Source organism: Aulostomus chinensis, chromosome 16 (genome assembly GCF_037954235.1).
Source record: "Aulostomus chinensis isolate RoL2024-O1b breed Wild chromosome 16, RoL_Achi_v1.0, whole genome shotgun sequence".
NCBI classification, from domain to species: domain Eukaryota; kingdom Metazoa; phylum Chordata; class Actinopteri; order Syngnathiformes; family Aulostomidae; genus Aulostomus; species Aulostomus chinensis.
The window spans coordinates 10,082,268-10,098,419 of NC_141335.1; the positions used below are offsets into that span (position 1 = coordinate 10,082,268).

General features: G+C 40.2%; 1 protein-coding gene across 5 annotated transcripts in view; it reads right to left on the reverse strand.

Annotated features, from left to right (window-relative positions):
- Window positions 1–16,152, reverse strand: part of LOC147247430 (protocadherin-15-like) — a 212,033-nt gene that overhangs the window by 44,352 nt on the left and 151,529 nt on the right. For all 5 annotated transcript variants that reach the window (XM_086181511.1, XM_086181509.1, XM_086181507.1 and 2 more), the window contains 3 exons: window positions 12,126–12,242; window positions 6,638–6,778; window positions 4,743–4,855 (listed from right to left, as the gene is read on the reverse strand). In XM_086181511.1, coding sequence (XP_086037637.1) covers window positions 4,743–4,855; window positions 6,638–6,778; window positions 12,126–12,242 — 371 coding nt within the window. The remainder of the gene's footprint in view (window positions 1–4,742; window positions 4,856–6,637; window positions 6,779–12,125; window positions 12,243–16,152) is intronic.

Consider the following 16,152-nt stretch of genomic DNA (forward strand, 5'->3'; position numbering starts at 1 on the left):
TTGTTTTCTCTTCAAAATTCCTTTGTGATTAATTTTTTTGTCATTCGCCTGAATTCTTGATGATTTCCACGACTGTATAACAATGATTATACTATAAAAGCAGCAACCTTGAAATGAATTTCCCTGCCCAATGGTTAGCTAATAGGCTCTGAGAGAAAAAAATACAAAAAAAACAATGTCATATTCACTTTGAATTGTCTGAGGGTACAAACCAAACGGAGAATCATGCAAATGAGACCACCTGTATCACAAATTCAGCTCAGTTAAGTGATAACAGAGAGCAGGAAGCTAGACAGAGCGTAAACTTTGATAACTTGGCAAAAAAGCTGCAGCGGACCGAGGCTGTGTGACAACTATCTGTCGACACTGATTTAAATACAGATGAAGCCGATTTAACATTTGAGAAAGCATTTAATATGATGGGAAATTCAAACCAGTGTACACATCTGAGTGAATTTTGCTAAGAAAAAGAAAAACTCCCTCTCAACCTTTTGGTTGTTGTTGAGCCACAAAGTGTATAGCTGACATTCAGAGCAAGACTTATGTATTAAAAATACTTGGATATTTGAAATAGAATATGCTAATGTGTCTAGTGGCATCTATTTCAATAATGGCTCAAAACAAATTCCCAATTGGGCAAGAAGACATTAATGTACACTCGTGACATGCAGACTGCAGTATATCCACGGGCCCCGCGGATAATCCACAGTTTAGGTGCTAAAAATTAATATTCTGATTAATAGTGGATGGGTTGCAGGTGATGAAATACATAATTAATGGAGAAAATATTAATCAAACTCTCTAAAATATGAACTGCAGAGCTGAGCGGCAAAGCTGCAGCCCGCTGACAGCTTCATTTTTCGTCAGGCATGAATAACGGCTGGCTGCACCTGTGTGTGACGGCTACCTAGCTAAAGCTTCTCCAGTACAGACGGCGTTGCTGCTCCAGCGCTGCTACCGTCAGCCTCTCTACATTTCATTTGCCTTCATGTCCTTCTACAATAGAGTCTGTCTTTTCATTGTACAATAAAAAAAAGCCTAAAGCCACAGGAAGAGGGAAAGAAAGCACCAGGAACTACGCTCTTCACCTGATGCTCTTACACAGCCCAGTTTTTTCCATAATTGACAGATCCTGTAGTGAAAGCTGTTGCTGGTTTGATGGTGTTATCTACTGACAGTTTTTTGCTGAGAACTACCGGTACCTGTGTTCACTCTTGCGCACTGCTTAGCATTGCAATGTATGGGGGGGGGGGGTGAATTGCAAATGTGTGTTGTAAGTCAGAGGAAATATTTCCTTTGGATGAGTGGCAAGTGGATCACTTGGAAACATGCAGACCGACTTCACCACGAATCTTTGCATCAATATAAATCAAGGTAATGTATACATTTTTAATTACAGTAAAAAACAAAAAAAATGCACATGAATCAATTGTGATCAAATGAATGCTCACACATGCTCACATGAACAGATATTCACCTCCTCGATCAAGAGAAAATTAAGGGTTACTGTACAGTGAGGAAAGAAGCAAAGAGAGGATCAAGTAAAGAAAATGGAAAAAAAAAAGATATAAACCGAGAGGAACAACTCAAGGGAAGTGGGTGCTCGGGGGAGGGGAATGAGGAGAGCAAAATGACATACTTGGAAGCAGTGAGGCAAAAGTCCCATGTGATTTACGAGTAGATTTAGATGGGGAATTGCTGTGGGCAAGCACAGAAAACTGCTCAGACCACCAGGTTTACAACATGGGCCCAGAACTTCAGTTTACGTGGGTGGATTTATATAGCTGGAACATCTTAGGTAGTGTTTTACCCCCCACTCAACTCCACTTACAAAAGCAGACAATAATCATTCCTTTCCTGTGTGACCTAAAATCTTCCCACAGAGTCATCTTCATGACTTCAATATAAAAGAATAATTAATAGTTTACACAAACAGTATCAAATTTCTCCTGTTGGAGCCACTGGATCTAAATATGTACAGCAGATGTAACTTGACTCTGAAGTAGTATGCTATCATGCGAACAGTCAAATAGCCATCATGGAAGAATAATTAATATGAGATGAGGACGCAGTAAACAATGTATTAGATTTTGACATTTATTTATGTTGATTTGCATCATGTCATTTTATTCCCATGAAAGGCAAATAGCATTAGCCAAAGTAATGTTTTGTATACATATACAAAACAATGTTTTACGGTGTCTAAGTAAATGGAAAAACTAAATTTGTTAAAGCAACGAGTGGGTGTAAAGGAAATGTGATGTACATGTTAACATGTACAGTTAACATCAATATGCATCTTTCTGGTTGTGAACATTGTTGCAAACATTTAGATAATATAAACGCACACTTCAACAACCTAGTCATTTCTATAAAATGCTTTAAAAATTGATTTTAGGTTGGGTTTTTTTCCCAAACTGATCAAACTGTGTATGAATTATTCCCATACCTGATAAATAATATCACCTAATGCATTTAATGCTTTGTCAGGGGTTCACCTAAGGATATTTGTAACTTATTCTTTGAAGTGTTACAAAAACTGCATCGGGTGGTCTGCTCCAACCCTCTGAACAACAAGAAGCAGCATGTCTTATCAACTATGGTATAAGCCATTTATTTTCGCCAACAATGACTGGGAGCCCTTCATTTCCCTCTGACAGATGGAAGGGACCAACCATAAAGCAGGAGCAGAAATCATTAAGTCAGCCAAAGCCCTGCAGACTTGTTTTAATTGTGTGCTCTGGAGCTGTAGGCACAGCTTACCTGATTGCTGATATAACTAACTGCCTTCACAGAGACGGACGAGATCTTCCCGGGACATTTAGAGAGTGATTTGTGTTCAGAAGGTTCCTCGGGGAGAGGAGGACGGGGAACGATAGCGAGGTGAGGAATGTGGAGACAGTCCATTGTAGAGTGAGCAGATTGGATGCTCTCTGCTGGAGACGACGTTGTCCGACAGGAGAAGCTCAAGCACCTGGCTAATGCTTTCATGGCTCATCATTTATAGCGAGCCCGCTGCAGTGTGTGGCTAGCGTTGTCGATCTGGTACCCTACTGAGGTCTGAGCCTGGGCTCTCGACCTTCGGCGAGAGTGTCAAACACAAGCAGTGATTCAAAGTGTTAATCAATGACCTTTCCACTGCTACGCTGCTGTGCATGTGTATCAATCATTGAGTAGAGCTGAGCTACGGGGAACTATGGTGCTGGATCATAAGCAGTCACATGTACTCTCTGACATATGAGAAAAAAAACAAATATTACACTCGAGCTGGAACAACACAGGAAAGGCAGAAAACCTATCTATGGTAAGCAAAGAAACCTACAATTCCACCTGTGTTTTGACAGGTTGGGCAGGACTTCTAAGACCTGTCTAGCGCATAAAAGCACATTATATTCTGCTATAGAGAATAGTCTACCAAGACGCCCTACGTTGACTGACACGCAAGCTAGTAAATAAATCCACTTCAATCAAGCTTTACTTTAAGCTCCCAGCGACAGCATTGTGCCAGACAACTTTGCCATCAGACCGAAGGCCAGAGTTTGGCGAGAATCTCCTCAGACAGGTACCAATTGCAACATCATCTATTACAATTGTAGCACACGCTCATTATGGGAGATTTTTCAAAGCAGCTTCAGCTGTTCTGTTAATAATCCATGTAGATTTTAATCATAAATGACTCCTCGTCAGTAACATCAGTACACCCGGCCCTGGCCAAGCAGAACCGCATACTTCATCCACTGTCAATCATCTTGGAGATATATGGATTCGATCTCCTCATCCTGCATCCCGCTGGCATCATAGCCTAAACACTTGTCAGAAGTGACTCTTATTAAACGGAGAGGGAAAACCTGCTTCGTTCTCAGAGAGAAACAAATGTGGTTTACAGCAGTGATGATCTGCAGCATCTACCCCGAGGCTCTAATACATATTTATAAAGAAAACCATTATTTTGTCATGCTTGTAGAAGAAAGCCCGAGTGAGACTGGGCTTCTTTACTGAGAGTTGCCGATCACTGCGTTTACATGTACAATAGCAGTTGAGCAAGGCCATTTCAACTGGAACACTGTCATATTCCCAGTATAAATGGCAAAGAATTGATTTAGCAATGGACGTATGTCTACAGCCGCAACAATCAGTGGCCGTATGATGCCTTACAGGTTCACCTGTTTCGTCACATACTAAACAAATTAACCAGGAAGCTGTATACCGTCCAAACGGTGGACTCAAATTCAAAACTAAAACAGAAAAACCTTCAGCTGAGAACCAAAAGTTTTTCTCGATTTATTGATTCGATTTTTTTTTTCCTTTTTGTATAAAAAAATGCTTTGTTTTTGCTGAAATTTTGCCCACTTGACATTTGGGTTAAACAGCACAGTGGGACCCCAGATCCTGCACAAAACACCATGCGGATTAGAGGATGATCCAAGTGTATACAGGTATGGTACATAGGTATGGTAGTCCAAATTTGAAAAGCATGATTTCGGATGGACAAATATCTTCTCATGTATTTTTAAAATCCTGTTTTAGCCCCGCAAAAAAAAACCCCAACATCAATAATTTTCCTTTTATAAGACCATGTAAACACACTAAATGAGATAATAAATACATTAATATCGAGAAAAGAAATGAGAAAACAAATGTGTGTGTTGTAAAATTCTGTCAAAATACACTTTTTTTAACGTCTGTCTCTTCCTGTGTGGGACAACACACCATTTGCCGTTTTGTACGTGAGTGAAACCTACCTGTACTCCTCCTGTGTGAATATTGGGATACGGGAAGGTTGAAGGACAGTAACTTCCACCAAAGTACTGTTGGTTTTCACTGGCTCCCCATCATCAAAGGCTATCAAAAACAACTGCAGAGGAAAAGACAGAAACACACACATAACACGCAATTCTTAAGGTTTTGTTTGCCACACTAATACAACACAACCCGTCTCTTTTATAAGGTTGGCAAGCGTTACTTTTGTGGACATGTTCAGCATCCTTAACACTGGCAAAAGAGGAGCTAGTGATCAGCCTGTAAAGCTCCCAGACAGCAAGGATGCATGTATTGATCTAGATTCATAGACGGTGGAGGAAACTGTGGTGTGTTGGTCTGGAGGGATATCAAAAATGAGCCAAAAGATAACATTTTTAAGAAACAGAGAGCAGAGCAGACAGGGGAAGAAAAAAAAAATATATATATATATATCAGACGCATCCTGCAGCACCTGCACACAAACCACAGATATATACCTTACACGTACAGGTGGTAAAATATTTATGTATCAATAAATTAAGAACATTGGAGAGCATTTGTTAATCTATAAGAAAAGTCAATATGCCTGGTTGCAAATACAGCAGAGGCCATTACACCATTGTTAAAACAATTCAGCAGCAAAAACGTTCTTCGATTTCAAGTCAGTATGCACAAATGTTGAGCTTGCAAATGACACAACAAGAAAGAACAAAAGAAACATTAACTGTAGGATGGATTGTATAATGATACTGGAATAGCATGATTTTATTTATGATGATGATAAATTTAATTATGAATAGTACACGGCAATGCTGCCATCGAGTCATCATCACATTAACATGTCAAGTCATTGTGGTTTGTTAAAGCTGACGGAAGAACTTTGTCTGACCTGATACTCCTCTTGAATAAATTACTCAGTACTCAAGGTTGTTCCTGTTAAAAGGGAGTTTTTTTCTTGCCTCTATCACCCAGTGCTTTCCCATTTGGGACTTGTTGGGTCTAGACCTGCCTGATATGAACAGTGCCCTTAAAATTCTTCTGATCTGAATTGGTGCTATGTAACTAAAACGGAATTCTTAACTTATTACAGCCCGGCATCCGCATGATTAATACTTTAAATGTTAATTTGCTTAAACTTCATCGGGCTGCCTAAACCTAATTCTTGACTGAACTTTAGCACAATATTTACAGTACATGACCGAATGGTAGACAGGAATAATGTCATGGACTCAAACTTTGCATGAGACGTGCGATTGCATACAAAATATGCACGGACGTGTTTTTGCATCAATTTGTGTCGGCTCAAAAACTTGACCAGAAGAATCTGATTATGAATACGCCTTGAGTACATGAATTTGCCTCATACACGCAGAAACGGGAGGGTAGTGAGTGAGATCAGTTAGGGACTGAGCTGCCACACTTTCAAACATATGCATTAACTAACAGCTAACACCTGCTGTTTGGAGGACAAACATATAAGTCCCTCCAGGACTTTTATGGCAAGTGTTTTTGTGATTGCTGTAGTTGAAAATACTTGATTTTCCAAAAATCTGCGACAAAATTTGTGGGATTTTGCAGGAAATAACCACAACACTGTACGGACAAAATGCAAAGTGCAACTTCTTACAACTTTAAGTTACTATGAATTACATGCAATTAATGAGATGGGTTGCGAACATTATAAAACCTTTTGCAGCAATACTGCCAACATTTTTTGCAACTACTGTTTAGGAATTTGATAAAAATACCTGACTTAGCATTCCTTTACACGATTGCAGGATTTTCAGGAGGGACTTCCATATTGATTCAATGGAAAAATATGCTTCACTTTTTGTCTTAATACACGACTACATTGCAACTGTACAACATTCCAGTTACTGGCACCATCATGACTCACCTTAAAGGTAACGCTAGGCTCCTCATTGAGGTTGACCTTAGTGACGACCCGTCCGCTTTCCTCTTCCACCTCAAAGATGCTCCCGCTGTAAGGTGACTTCTCCTGGTCCACTTTGTAACGGACAAAACTGGCTGGAGTTCCCTGGAGGACGGAGGACGAAGACAAATTAATATAGAGCAGCGTACCTGCAGGGGCAACTGTTGAATTAAACTGTGGAGCGAGACAGGGCATATCAAAATGGATTTAAGCAATATAGTTTCCTGGGGAGCAGAATCATTGTAACATTTGATTGTTATGGATTGGAGAATGCATGCGCGCGCACGCACCGTACACGCACGCACACACACACACACACACACACACACACACATACACACAAGCCAAGGAAGGTGCTGCGATGAAAACAGCAAAATGTAAAAAATAATTACACGCAGTTCGCACACTGAGGGGCTCCAGTGTTCAGTGTATGAACGCTTTGTTCTTTTTTCATCTTTGATTGTTAAATCGTCATATTATTTTCTTATTGAGACCTGGCAAAAGCAGTTTAAAGTAATGATATCAAAGATTTGTATTTATACAAATAAATTTCCAGTCTTTGCTGTTATTGCAGACTAAATGTATCTTGCTGTATCTCTGCATAAGAATTTAACCGGTGAAACAAGATTTGACATCTGTTATGAAGTAGTCACAGGAAATGCAACGTGTTTATCAGTAGGCTTGGCAACGAGTGTTTTTAGCTCACCCCCCCCCCAAAAAGGTCTACAAAACAAACATTTTGGGGATTTTTTGACAGCGGATCAGTTTGAAATATTGCAGCGAGTAATGGAACAAGAAGGAACAGCCAGAGAGAGCTGTTAGATGAAGAGCTGCAGGCGACAGGCTGCAACTTCAACTTCTCTGTGAGGTAACTCCTTTCACGGCGTCCTGCTGGTTCTCAGACACACGCTGGGTGCTGCATAAAATCTGATCCTGCTCATAGCAGAAAAATTAATGTCGGGATTCTTTACAAAAATAAAAATGTTTTCCTGCTCCCAAAATTCTGGAAAAGGGAGCACTTAACTCCTCCTACCATCAGTGAGGTGTTGCCTAATCAACCTGGACTGTATTTCCTACATTATTAACTAATATATCTAACTTCATCCATTTTATCCCTTGTAACACATCAAAGCTCCCATTAGTTTGTCCCTGATCAAGCTGCATACGAAAAAATTCACTGTTATTTATCGATTCGGAGCTCTTTCCTTTCATTTGGATTAAAAAAAAAAAAAAAAAACTTCAACATTAAACCCACACTCCAGTCTCCAGAGAAACACTTTAACATTCATCAGTATGAGCCTGGACTTTAATATGACCCTTTGATTAAGATTAATCACAGTTCCTGATTATTAATCATCTCCATAGTTTATCTCATGCCAAATTCATCCCATTGGACCTCAAATTCAGTCTAGGTTTTAATAAGCTTTTTGGAACTCTGCTCTGTCTTGCTCCCTTGCCTGAACTGATTTTGATTTTGCTCCCCAGGGACTTGCAACCCATGGCTAGAGAGGGGGGTGAATCCAGGAGTAGCTGCGGACCCCTTGGGAGGTTTACTCATACAAATGTGTCTTTAGAAGTTATGAAACTATCCGAGTGATTTCACTGAGGGGATTCTCGGATAAAAATGGGTTCGTTTTTCTAAAAGCTCTTCTGATTATTTTTTCTTCAAACATGTAATAGAAAAAGACGTCCACACACAGGTGTGTGTGTGTGTGTGTGTGGGGGGGGGGGGGGGTGTGCCACGTTCCGTTGGAGTCAAAGTCTAAAGTTTCACCTTCAGTCTTTCTCGCTTCTGACCGACTGGCGGGGAGGCCCATTAATCATGTGACAGAAGCTAGAGTCACATGAGTCCAGGTGTTAACAGGGTTGGTGGTATCTGAACAAGCTTATGCGGAAAACACTCACACTCTGATGCGAGGGTGCAACCTCGTTCCTGAGTCACAGCCAAAAACACCTTCTCTTGTCTGACTTTGGACTATGAATGATTTATGTCCACTGCCCGAGTGAACTCGGTCTGTCATTAACATTGCAAATGAGAGAAAAAAATCGGACATACAGCACTTAGTGCTTTGGCAACAAAATAATTATTCCTTAATGACACCCACAGGAAGGTTTTGAAAGCGAAAATATTTATCTAGCGAATTCAGACACACACAACAGACAAAAGCGTTAACCTGTCGATGTCTTAGCGGTGCGTCATCCATGTTGGCCCCATTAGGCCCATTTTGTTTGTTTGACTTTTCTGGCCATCTAATCTTGCTGGATCAGCAGGAGAAATCGTTCTGATTCGCCAATGTATGAATGTATGATATAAGAAGTGAGCAAAGCTGCAAACAAGTTTTTTAAAGAAGGCAAAACGTTACTCTGGTAATATTTTTCTGAAAAAATCCCAAATTCAGTGCAAAACTCACAGTGGATTTTGGTCTAGGGAATCCATGATGATGCTAACCATGAATACATTATCCCTCAATTGGTGCCAGTTCATATGCTGTGGTTTGGTGTGTTTTTGCACTTACTAAGGGCTTGAGACAACAACATCAACACATTGCAGCTTCAGTTGATAGTTGTATGAAATAATAAACTACATGTTTGATTTGCATTTGACTGAAAATACTGGTTAAGTACAGCAGTGAAAACAGCAGTTTAGGAAATTTTATTTCCTGCTGCAGTGAACAACACTGAAGAAGAAAAATGACTGGCACTGCTGAAATTACAGGCAACTGTTACGAGCCTTGTTCAGAAATATGCAAAGCTCATATTTGTCACATCAATTCAGAGTTTCTTCCTCACAATTGTGCAGAGAGATGGAGTATGTATATGTGTGTGTGTGTGTGTGTGTGTGTGGGAACACATTTGGGTGTTAAGCAAGCAATAGACTAATCCTTAATTCCTGAAAAAGAGGTGTCTATGACCGACATCCTGTCAATAAAACGGTTTGAGTCCCAAATCCAGGTCAATAAGAGACTGGGTTAGTCGGCTCCTGTTAGAAAATCTAATCCCTCTGTCCATCAAACTACTTTGCTGCATCTCACACACACACACACACACACACACACACACACATGCACGCACGCACGCACGCACGCACGCACAGCTTCCCCATGACTGCACTCATGAACACATAATGAAGATTGTTCTGCTATTATTGAATCACCACACTGCTGGGTATTCGCACCCGAACAATATTTCTCAACAGAAGTGTAAAATCTCGTAAGAGAAGAAAAAGTTCACATTAAAAAGAATAATTTTGAAGCTGCGTGGTTGGAGCAGTAGAGAGGGAGGGAGGAGAGTCTCCCTCTGAGAGGGAAAGTGAGATGTACAGCAGTCATCACTGAGCCGCAGAGAGCTTCTACCACCCACAGCTGAGGCTAACGTGCATCTACTGTATATCCCTCAGTGTCTGTGTGCTGCTGAGCATACAGAAGCACCCCCAGCCTGGGTGAGATCCCACCAGCAGGAGGACCACTAATAACAAGCATTAAGACCATCTGTAGAGGATAAATTTGATGCCTCTTATTCCTGAAAAACACCATCAGAGGCGGCAGCTGTGAAAGAAGGAGCTCAGTGTGAGAGTCCTGCTCAATTTTCACTGTAAACATGAGAGAATAAATAAAAAATATATATATTTATATTAATGGCTCAAAGCCAAAATCTTTATGGAATAACTTTTTAGCTGCAGTTTATATGTTTGAACAGACTCTGTATATATACTATATTCCTATAATCCATCTTTAAGGTGAGGTTTTAAGGTTTTTAAGGTTATTTTGACAAGAATGATTACAGTTTAAAAAAATAGGGTTCTGTTCAAAAACTATTATTATAGAGGAGCACAGAGCTCAAAAGGGCTTGAGATTAGACATCATTTTACATTTGCACACATAAAATGAATAAAAATCTAGTTGATGGAAAAAAAGTAGGAAATGTGCCTATTTAAATAGGGAATATTGCACCAGTGTTAATGTTACTGATATATTCTGGCTCTATTATTTTTTTGTTTTATTCCAGCTAAATGAAAGTCAACTGGACTCACTGGTGCTGTCTGCTGAAAGGGATAGATTAGACAACTTTAAATGAAACCAAAATTAAACTGAAGCATGAATACTTGTGACCCACCTCCAGTGCACTCGAAACACTAGCTGGGTTTACATGGAGCCGAATATTCCAATTAGAATCGGATTAGAAGCCCAAACCGAATAAAAATGTTCCATATAAACACCTCAATCCGAATAAAGAGGCCTAAACCGAATGGAATTTCATTCGGTATCACAGGGGTAGAATATTCCTTTTCCCAAACCGATCAGATGTAAAATCTTATCATGTAAACGGTGAAACGGAATGCTGTCAGGCTGTGTTCTTTCTGCGCATGCTCTGTCTTGACGTAAATGCGCAGTGACGTTTCCTCACTTGATAAAAATTGCGGCTTCCAAGCAGCAGTGCACGCAGAACTGGTCTGCGGCGCAGAGTTTGTTTTTAAAACAAACTCTCAAGACCTGAACAAAAAAACTCAACGAAGCCGGCATCGACCGAAGCGTCGAACAAATTAGAAACCGCTGGAAAACTCTGAAGACTGGACAAGGCTAAACAGCACAACAACAAAAGTGGATAAGATCCCACAAACTTTCCGTTTTTCGAGCCGATGGACAAAATTGTGGGCGGTTCCGATTAAATGTAGTGGCACACCAGATCGGAATAGATCAGGTCACATGTGAACAGTTGACCCGAACTCTTCAATCGGAATAATTTCAATCGGAATGAAGAAAAAGTCTGCATGTAAATGTGGCTACTGAAGTTTAAACTGAATGACAGGAATGACATAAATGTTAAAAAAAAGTACAAAACAATGTTCATGCATTATTGTTAGGGTTCATTTTGCAGTACTAAATAGTCATGTGATGCGCTTCCAACCCGCCCCTTTCCGCACAATGATATTCGTTACCTCAGTGTTTCCTCCTCTCTAGTCGTACAATTTAACTCCTGCACTGTTTAACTTTGTTCTTTGGTTTGCAGATTCCAGAAAAAAAAAAGGAAAAAAAGAAAGACTAATCTTCACATTTCCAGCTAGTCCCAGGAGAAACTGCTGAGATAGAGCTGAGTTAAAGAAGTCTTAGGAAGCATGAAGATTTCTGACTGCAACCGGTAGAGGAGTGGAAAGAGCGAGGATGCTATAAGAACCCTTACAATTAGAGCGGCGAATGAAGAGAAGCATAGCCCTCTAATGAGAGCATCCGAGTCTTGGAGAAAGTCTTTAAAGTGCATCGTGTCAAACGCTTCGGATGAAATTGCCTGATGTTCAGAGAGCGACATATTGCGAGAAGGTAGAAATCAAAGTGCGATGCTTTCATCTCTTCTACCTATTTTTTATAAAAACCACGCGCGAATTTCTTCATGTTTTATTTCAAACGGTGTGTACAGTGCATATTTTAAACTTAAATTTGACTTTGCTCATACTCACTGGTGGGTCCTGGTCGTCTGCAAAAACAGTTGTGATGACGGTTCCTTTCTCTGCATTAGGAGCCACCATGCCTTTATACAGGGTTTGGCTAAAGATGGGAGAGAAGTCGTTCATGTCCTGAAAACCAGAGATAAATACAAGGTTATCTGTCAACTACTGGTGCTATTTACAACCCTGAATTTCTACAATTGAAAGATTTACAAACAGAGCAAAACAGAGGGAGGCCAACATATTTTTCTTTGCTTACATGAAAAATTTAAAAAGTCAAACAACTTTCTAGCTCTATTTCAGTAGTACATTCGCTGTTGGCATGCTGAGTAGCATCAAGGCAGAATTTTACATCCTCTGCTTTGTTTGATTCCAGTTAACAACGCCATTGTGGATTCAGACGATATTTCTACCCTGCAACAATTCCATACTCTTGTGTATTGAACAGCATTGTTAGATTTAGTTATGCTGATATACATAGAAATCTCACTATAACAACTGATTGCTAATGAAGTAAAAAAAACAAAAAAAGAGGAATATAGAGGATGAATCATAAAGATTTTGATCACACTTGGATGTCAGCGTTTTATCTGCTTGGATGTAAACTGGCGGTTCACTGTACACAACCATCAGAGACTCTGAGACATCAGCTTGAATAAGACGTCTAGCAAGGTACCATTCAAAAATAAATGAAGAAGAAATCCCACTGCTTCCAACTGCAGAGTACCAAGACTAATGTGAAACGTTGTGAATACTGCCTTCTTATCTTAGGTTTTTTTTTTTTTCTTTCTTTCTTTTTGCATGGAATTCCCTTCAGGCCATGAAACTGTTTAGTTGGAGTTCAGCGATACAGAAGCTCCCAAGAACATCGCCACTTCTTTTAATAATGTGTTCACTGTAAATAATGTATCGCCTGTATTATCATGAGCCTGCACTTTGATGGAACCTCATTAACTCTGCCATTTTTGCATCGCCGTGTTCGAAGGAGAAGTCGGTAGGCCAGTCACACCTCTGGCAGGTGAGGCTCTATCATAAAAAGCCACAAGCGGCGATGGCACATCAGTGTGTGGCTCTTCTGGAGAGTGAGATGGAGGTGAAAACTGATCATATGTGGATTTTACATGACGGAGCAGACAGCTACTCTGGGGTGCAAAAATCCCTTCTTGCATTTATTAGGGGGCGCTAGAGAACACACATTTGCTCTTTGTGTCGTCGCTGCTGTTTCCATGAACTCAAAACTCTGTCTTTACATTAACCGCTAATGCTAAAGCTGATCTAGCGCTGTACAATCTTGAAAAATATCCAACTGCAATTATTTTGACTGAAACTGTGATATAATTTCAGAAATAAGAGGGATTGGTAATTATACACACACACACACACACATATATATATACAGTGTATAAATATATATACACATATATATATATATATATACACATATATAGATATACATATATATAGATATACATATATATATATACATATATATGTATATACATATACCGTATTTTCCGCACTATAAGGCGCACCCAAAAACCTTGAATTTACTCAAAAACCGACAGTGCGCCTTATAATCCGATGCGCCTTATGAGTGGATCAATATTGGTTCATTATGGCTACCGTAGTCAGGGGGCGTCGCCGAAGTAATGGCGGTAAAAACGGTATCGTCACTGAACTGCCAGACAACAACGGCAACACTGACTCGGATAATGACGACTTTGACGAGACGGAACCGGGCACGTTGGATGCCGTACTCGCCCAACTGTTCAACTCGGACACTGAAGAGGAAGAATTCGATGGATTCGTGGATGAGGAATGAACTGAAAGAGTGAGCTTTACGTGTTTCTTTCCCGTGTTTACAACTGAACAAGGCTTGGGAGATATTGTGAATATGGACATTAACGTTTGGACAACGTTGAGTTATTTAGATATTGTTATTTGCACTATTTCGAGAGTTACTATATTGTGATTGCACTAGCGTTTGATTTACTGACTGTTTCTTTTACGTGTTTACTGAATCAGGGGAAAGTTCCCCTCCCCGTTTGTGAATGCACTATCTTGTTTTGGGAGTGAACGGAGTTGTCAGAACGTTGGTTTGTATTCTACGAATAAAGTTTGACCGACTGACTTATCTGACTGTTTTGTTGACGTTCCCTTTAGCGCAGCTCCATCTAGTGGATGCATAACGCAACCCCAGCCACTACAGTCGTTTAGATTCTATGCGCCTTATAATGCGGTGCGCCCTATATATGAAAAAAGTTTTAAAATAGGCCATTCATTGAGGGTGTGCCTTATAATCTGATGCGCCTTATAGTGTGGAAAATACGGTACACACACATATCATCACATGATTTTCATTTTCACTAAAGAAAACATTAGAATGATTATGATGTAATTTTTATGCAGACCTGTATCAAGTAAAGATGTTTCCTTAACTCAGCAGGCGTGATGTCTCTGCTGTACCACAATATTTAATTCAATATGTTATTTTCACACATAATTAGCCTTTAACAAATATGGTACCTTCCAGTGATTTAAAAATTGCTGTTGGCCACATTGGGATTTCAATTAAACTTTTGCAGCCTTATGCTAATCGGCCCCAAAATGTAATGATGTGCTCTGTTTGGCCAATACTACCCCTCCACCCCCAGCAGGTTGGGTGAAACTCGGCCTCATAGTTTTGGTGTACCCCCTCTGACAGGCAGACGAACACATTGGACAACACAGTGGCTATAATCACGAAAGAATGAAGTACTGATTTTTTGATTTTCTCTTTATTTTCCTATAACTTTTGACCGTTCTGAACTAAATTACGGGTAGCAGCATATGTTTTACAAATCTACTCTGATGTAAATACAGTTTGAGTGTTTCCTTGCTGAAAAAAATAACAGATCCTTATCGATGTGCTGCAAGTGTTCGTAAGGAAGCTGCAAACAAGATAATACACACAGGGACTTAATTTGCTTAGATCATATTATTATTGGTCGCATACACATAAATATTCTATTTCCATCCATGCACACGCGCATGCACACACACACACACACACACACACACACACACACACACACACACACACACACGCCCACACTTGCAGACCTACACACACAAGCACACCTCTAAGAGTAAAGGAAAACGATAGGGGAGTTTCATTCACAAGACGAAGCCACACAGGACACTCAATATATCACTGCTAGGCATCCAGCGAAAGAGACAACAACAAACAATACAAGTGGAAATCAAACACAAGCAACCTTCAAATAACCCTCTGCAGATGTTACACGAAGAGGGAAGAGGAACCACGATGCCGCTCTAGTCACAGAGACGCCCGCGTGAATCCACTGGGCTTCTTCTAATTCATGTCTGCCATTTCAAATAGCAGACAAAGGTTTGATTTCAGTGGCTGTGCAATGTCTTATCCTATTAAACACAGCTCCTGGGTGACAGCACGAACGGTACAACAAAGCTTACCCTTATCGAAGGACAAACTCAGTCTTACAGGTTGTCAGCCCATGTGGTGAGTCTGCTTGAATAAACTTGAGCTCATCGTCCCGTTTAGTCTAATAGGAAGAGATAATTCTGCAAACTTGGAGACAGTCTCCCCGGGCCAACCGACTTCATGCAAAAAGATAAATGTGCACGCACCCATTTTTTTTTCTTGAGGCTGATGCATTTACAGATACACGCTGATTTAAATACACCCAGTGAATAGCGACACAACACAAGATGTCTAATCCTTTTGGAAGGATTGAGCTGTTAATCTTTGAAAGGGAACACAAGCTTCTGAATAACCTGACATCATCGCTGTCATAAAGCTAGACAGTTGAGATCTGGAAGCAGCTAGCCATCGGTATTCTTTGTCCCGGTGAAGCTACAGGGAGAGGGTTTTATACAGGGGCAATCGGTTTGTCACATTAGGGCGTTGTCATAAACACAAATATCACAATTTCTCTTTGAAGCAGAAGCACATCCATCATCACAAATCATACCAAAATGGGAAGAAGCGCAAAGCTAGTTGTGGTGACGTTGATGTCTA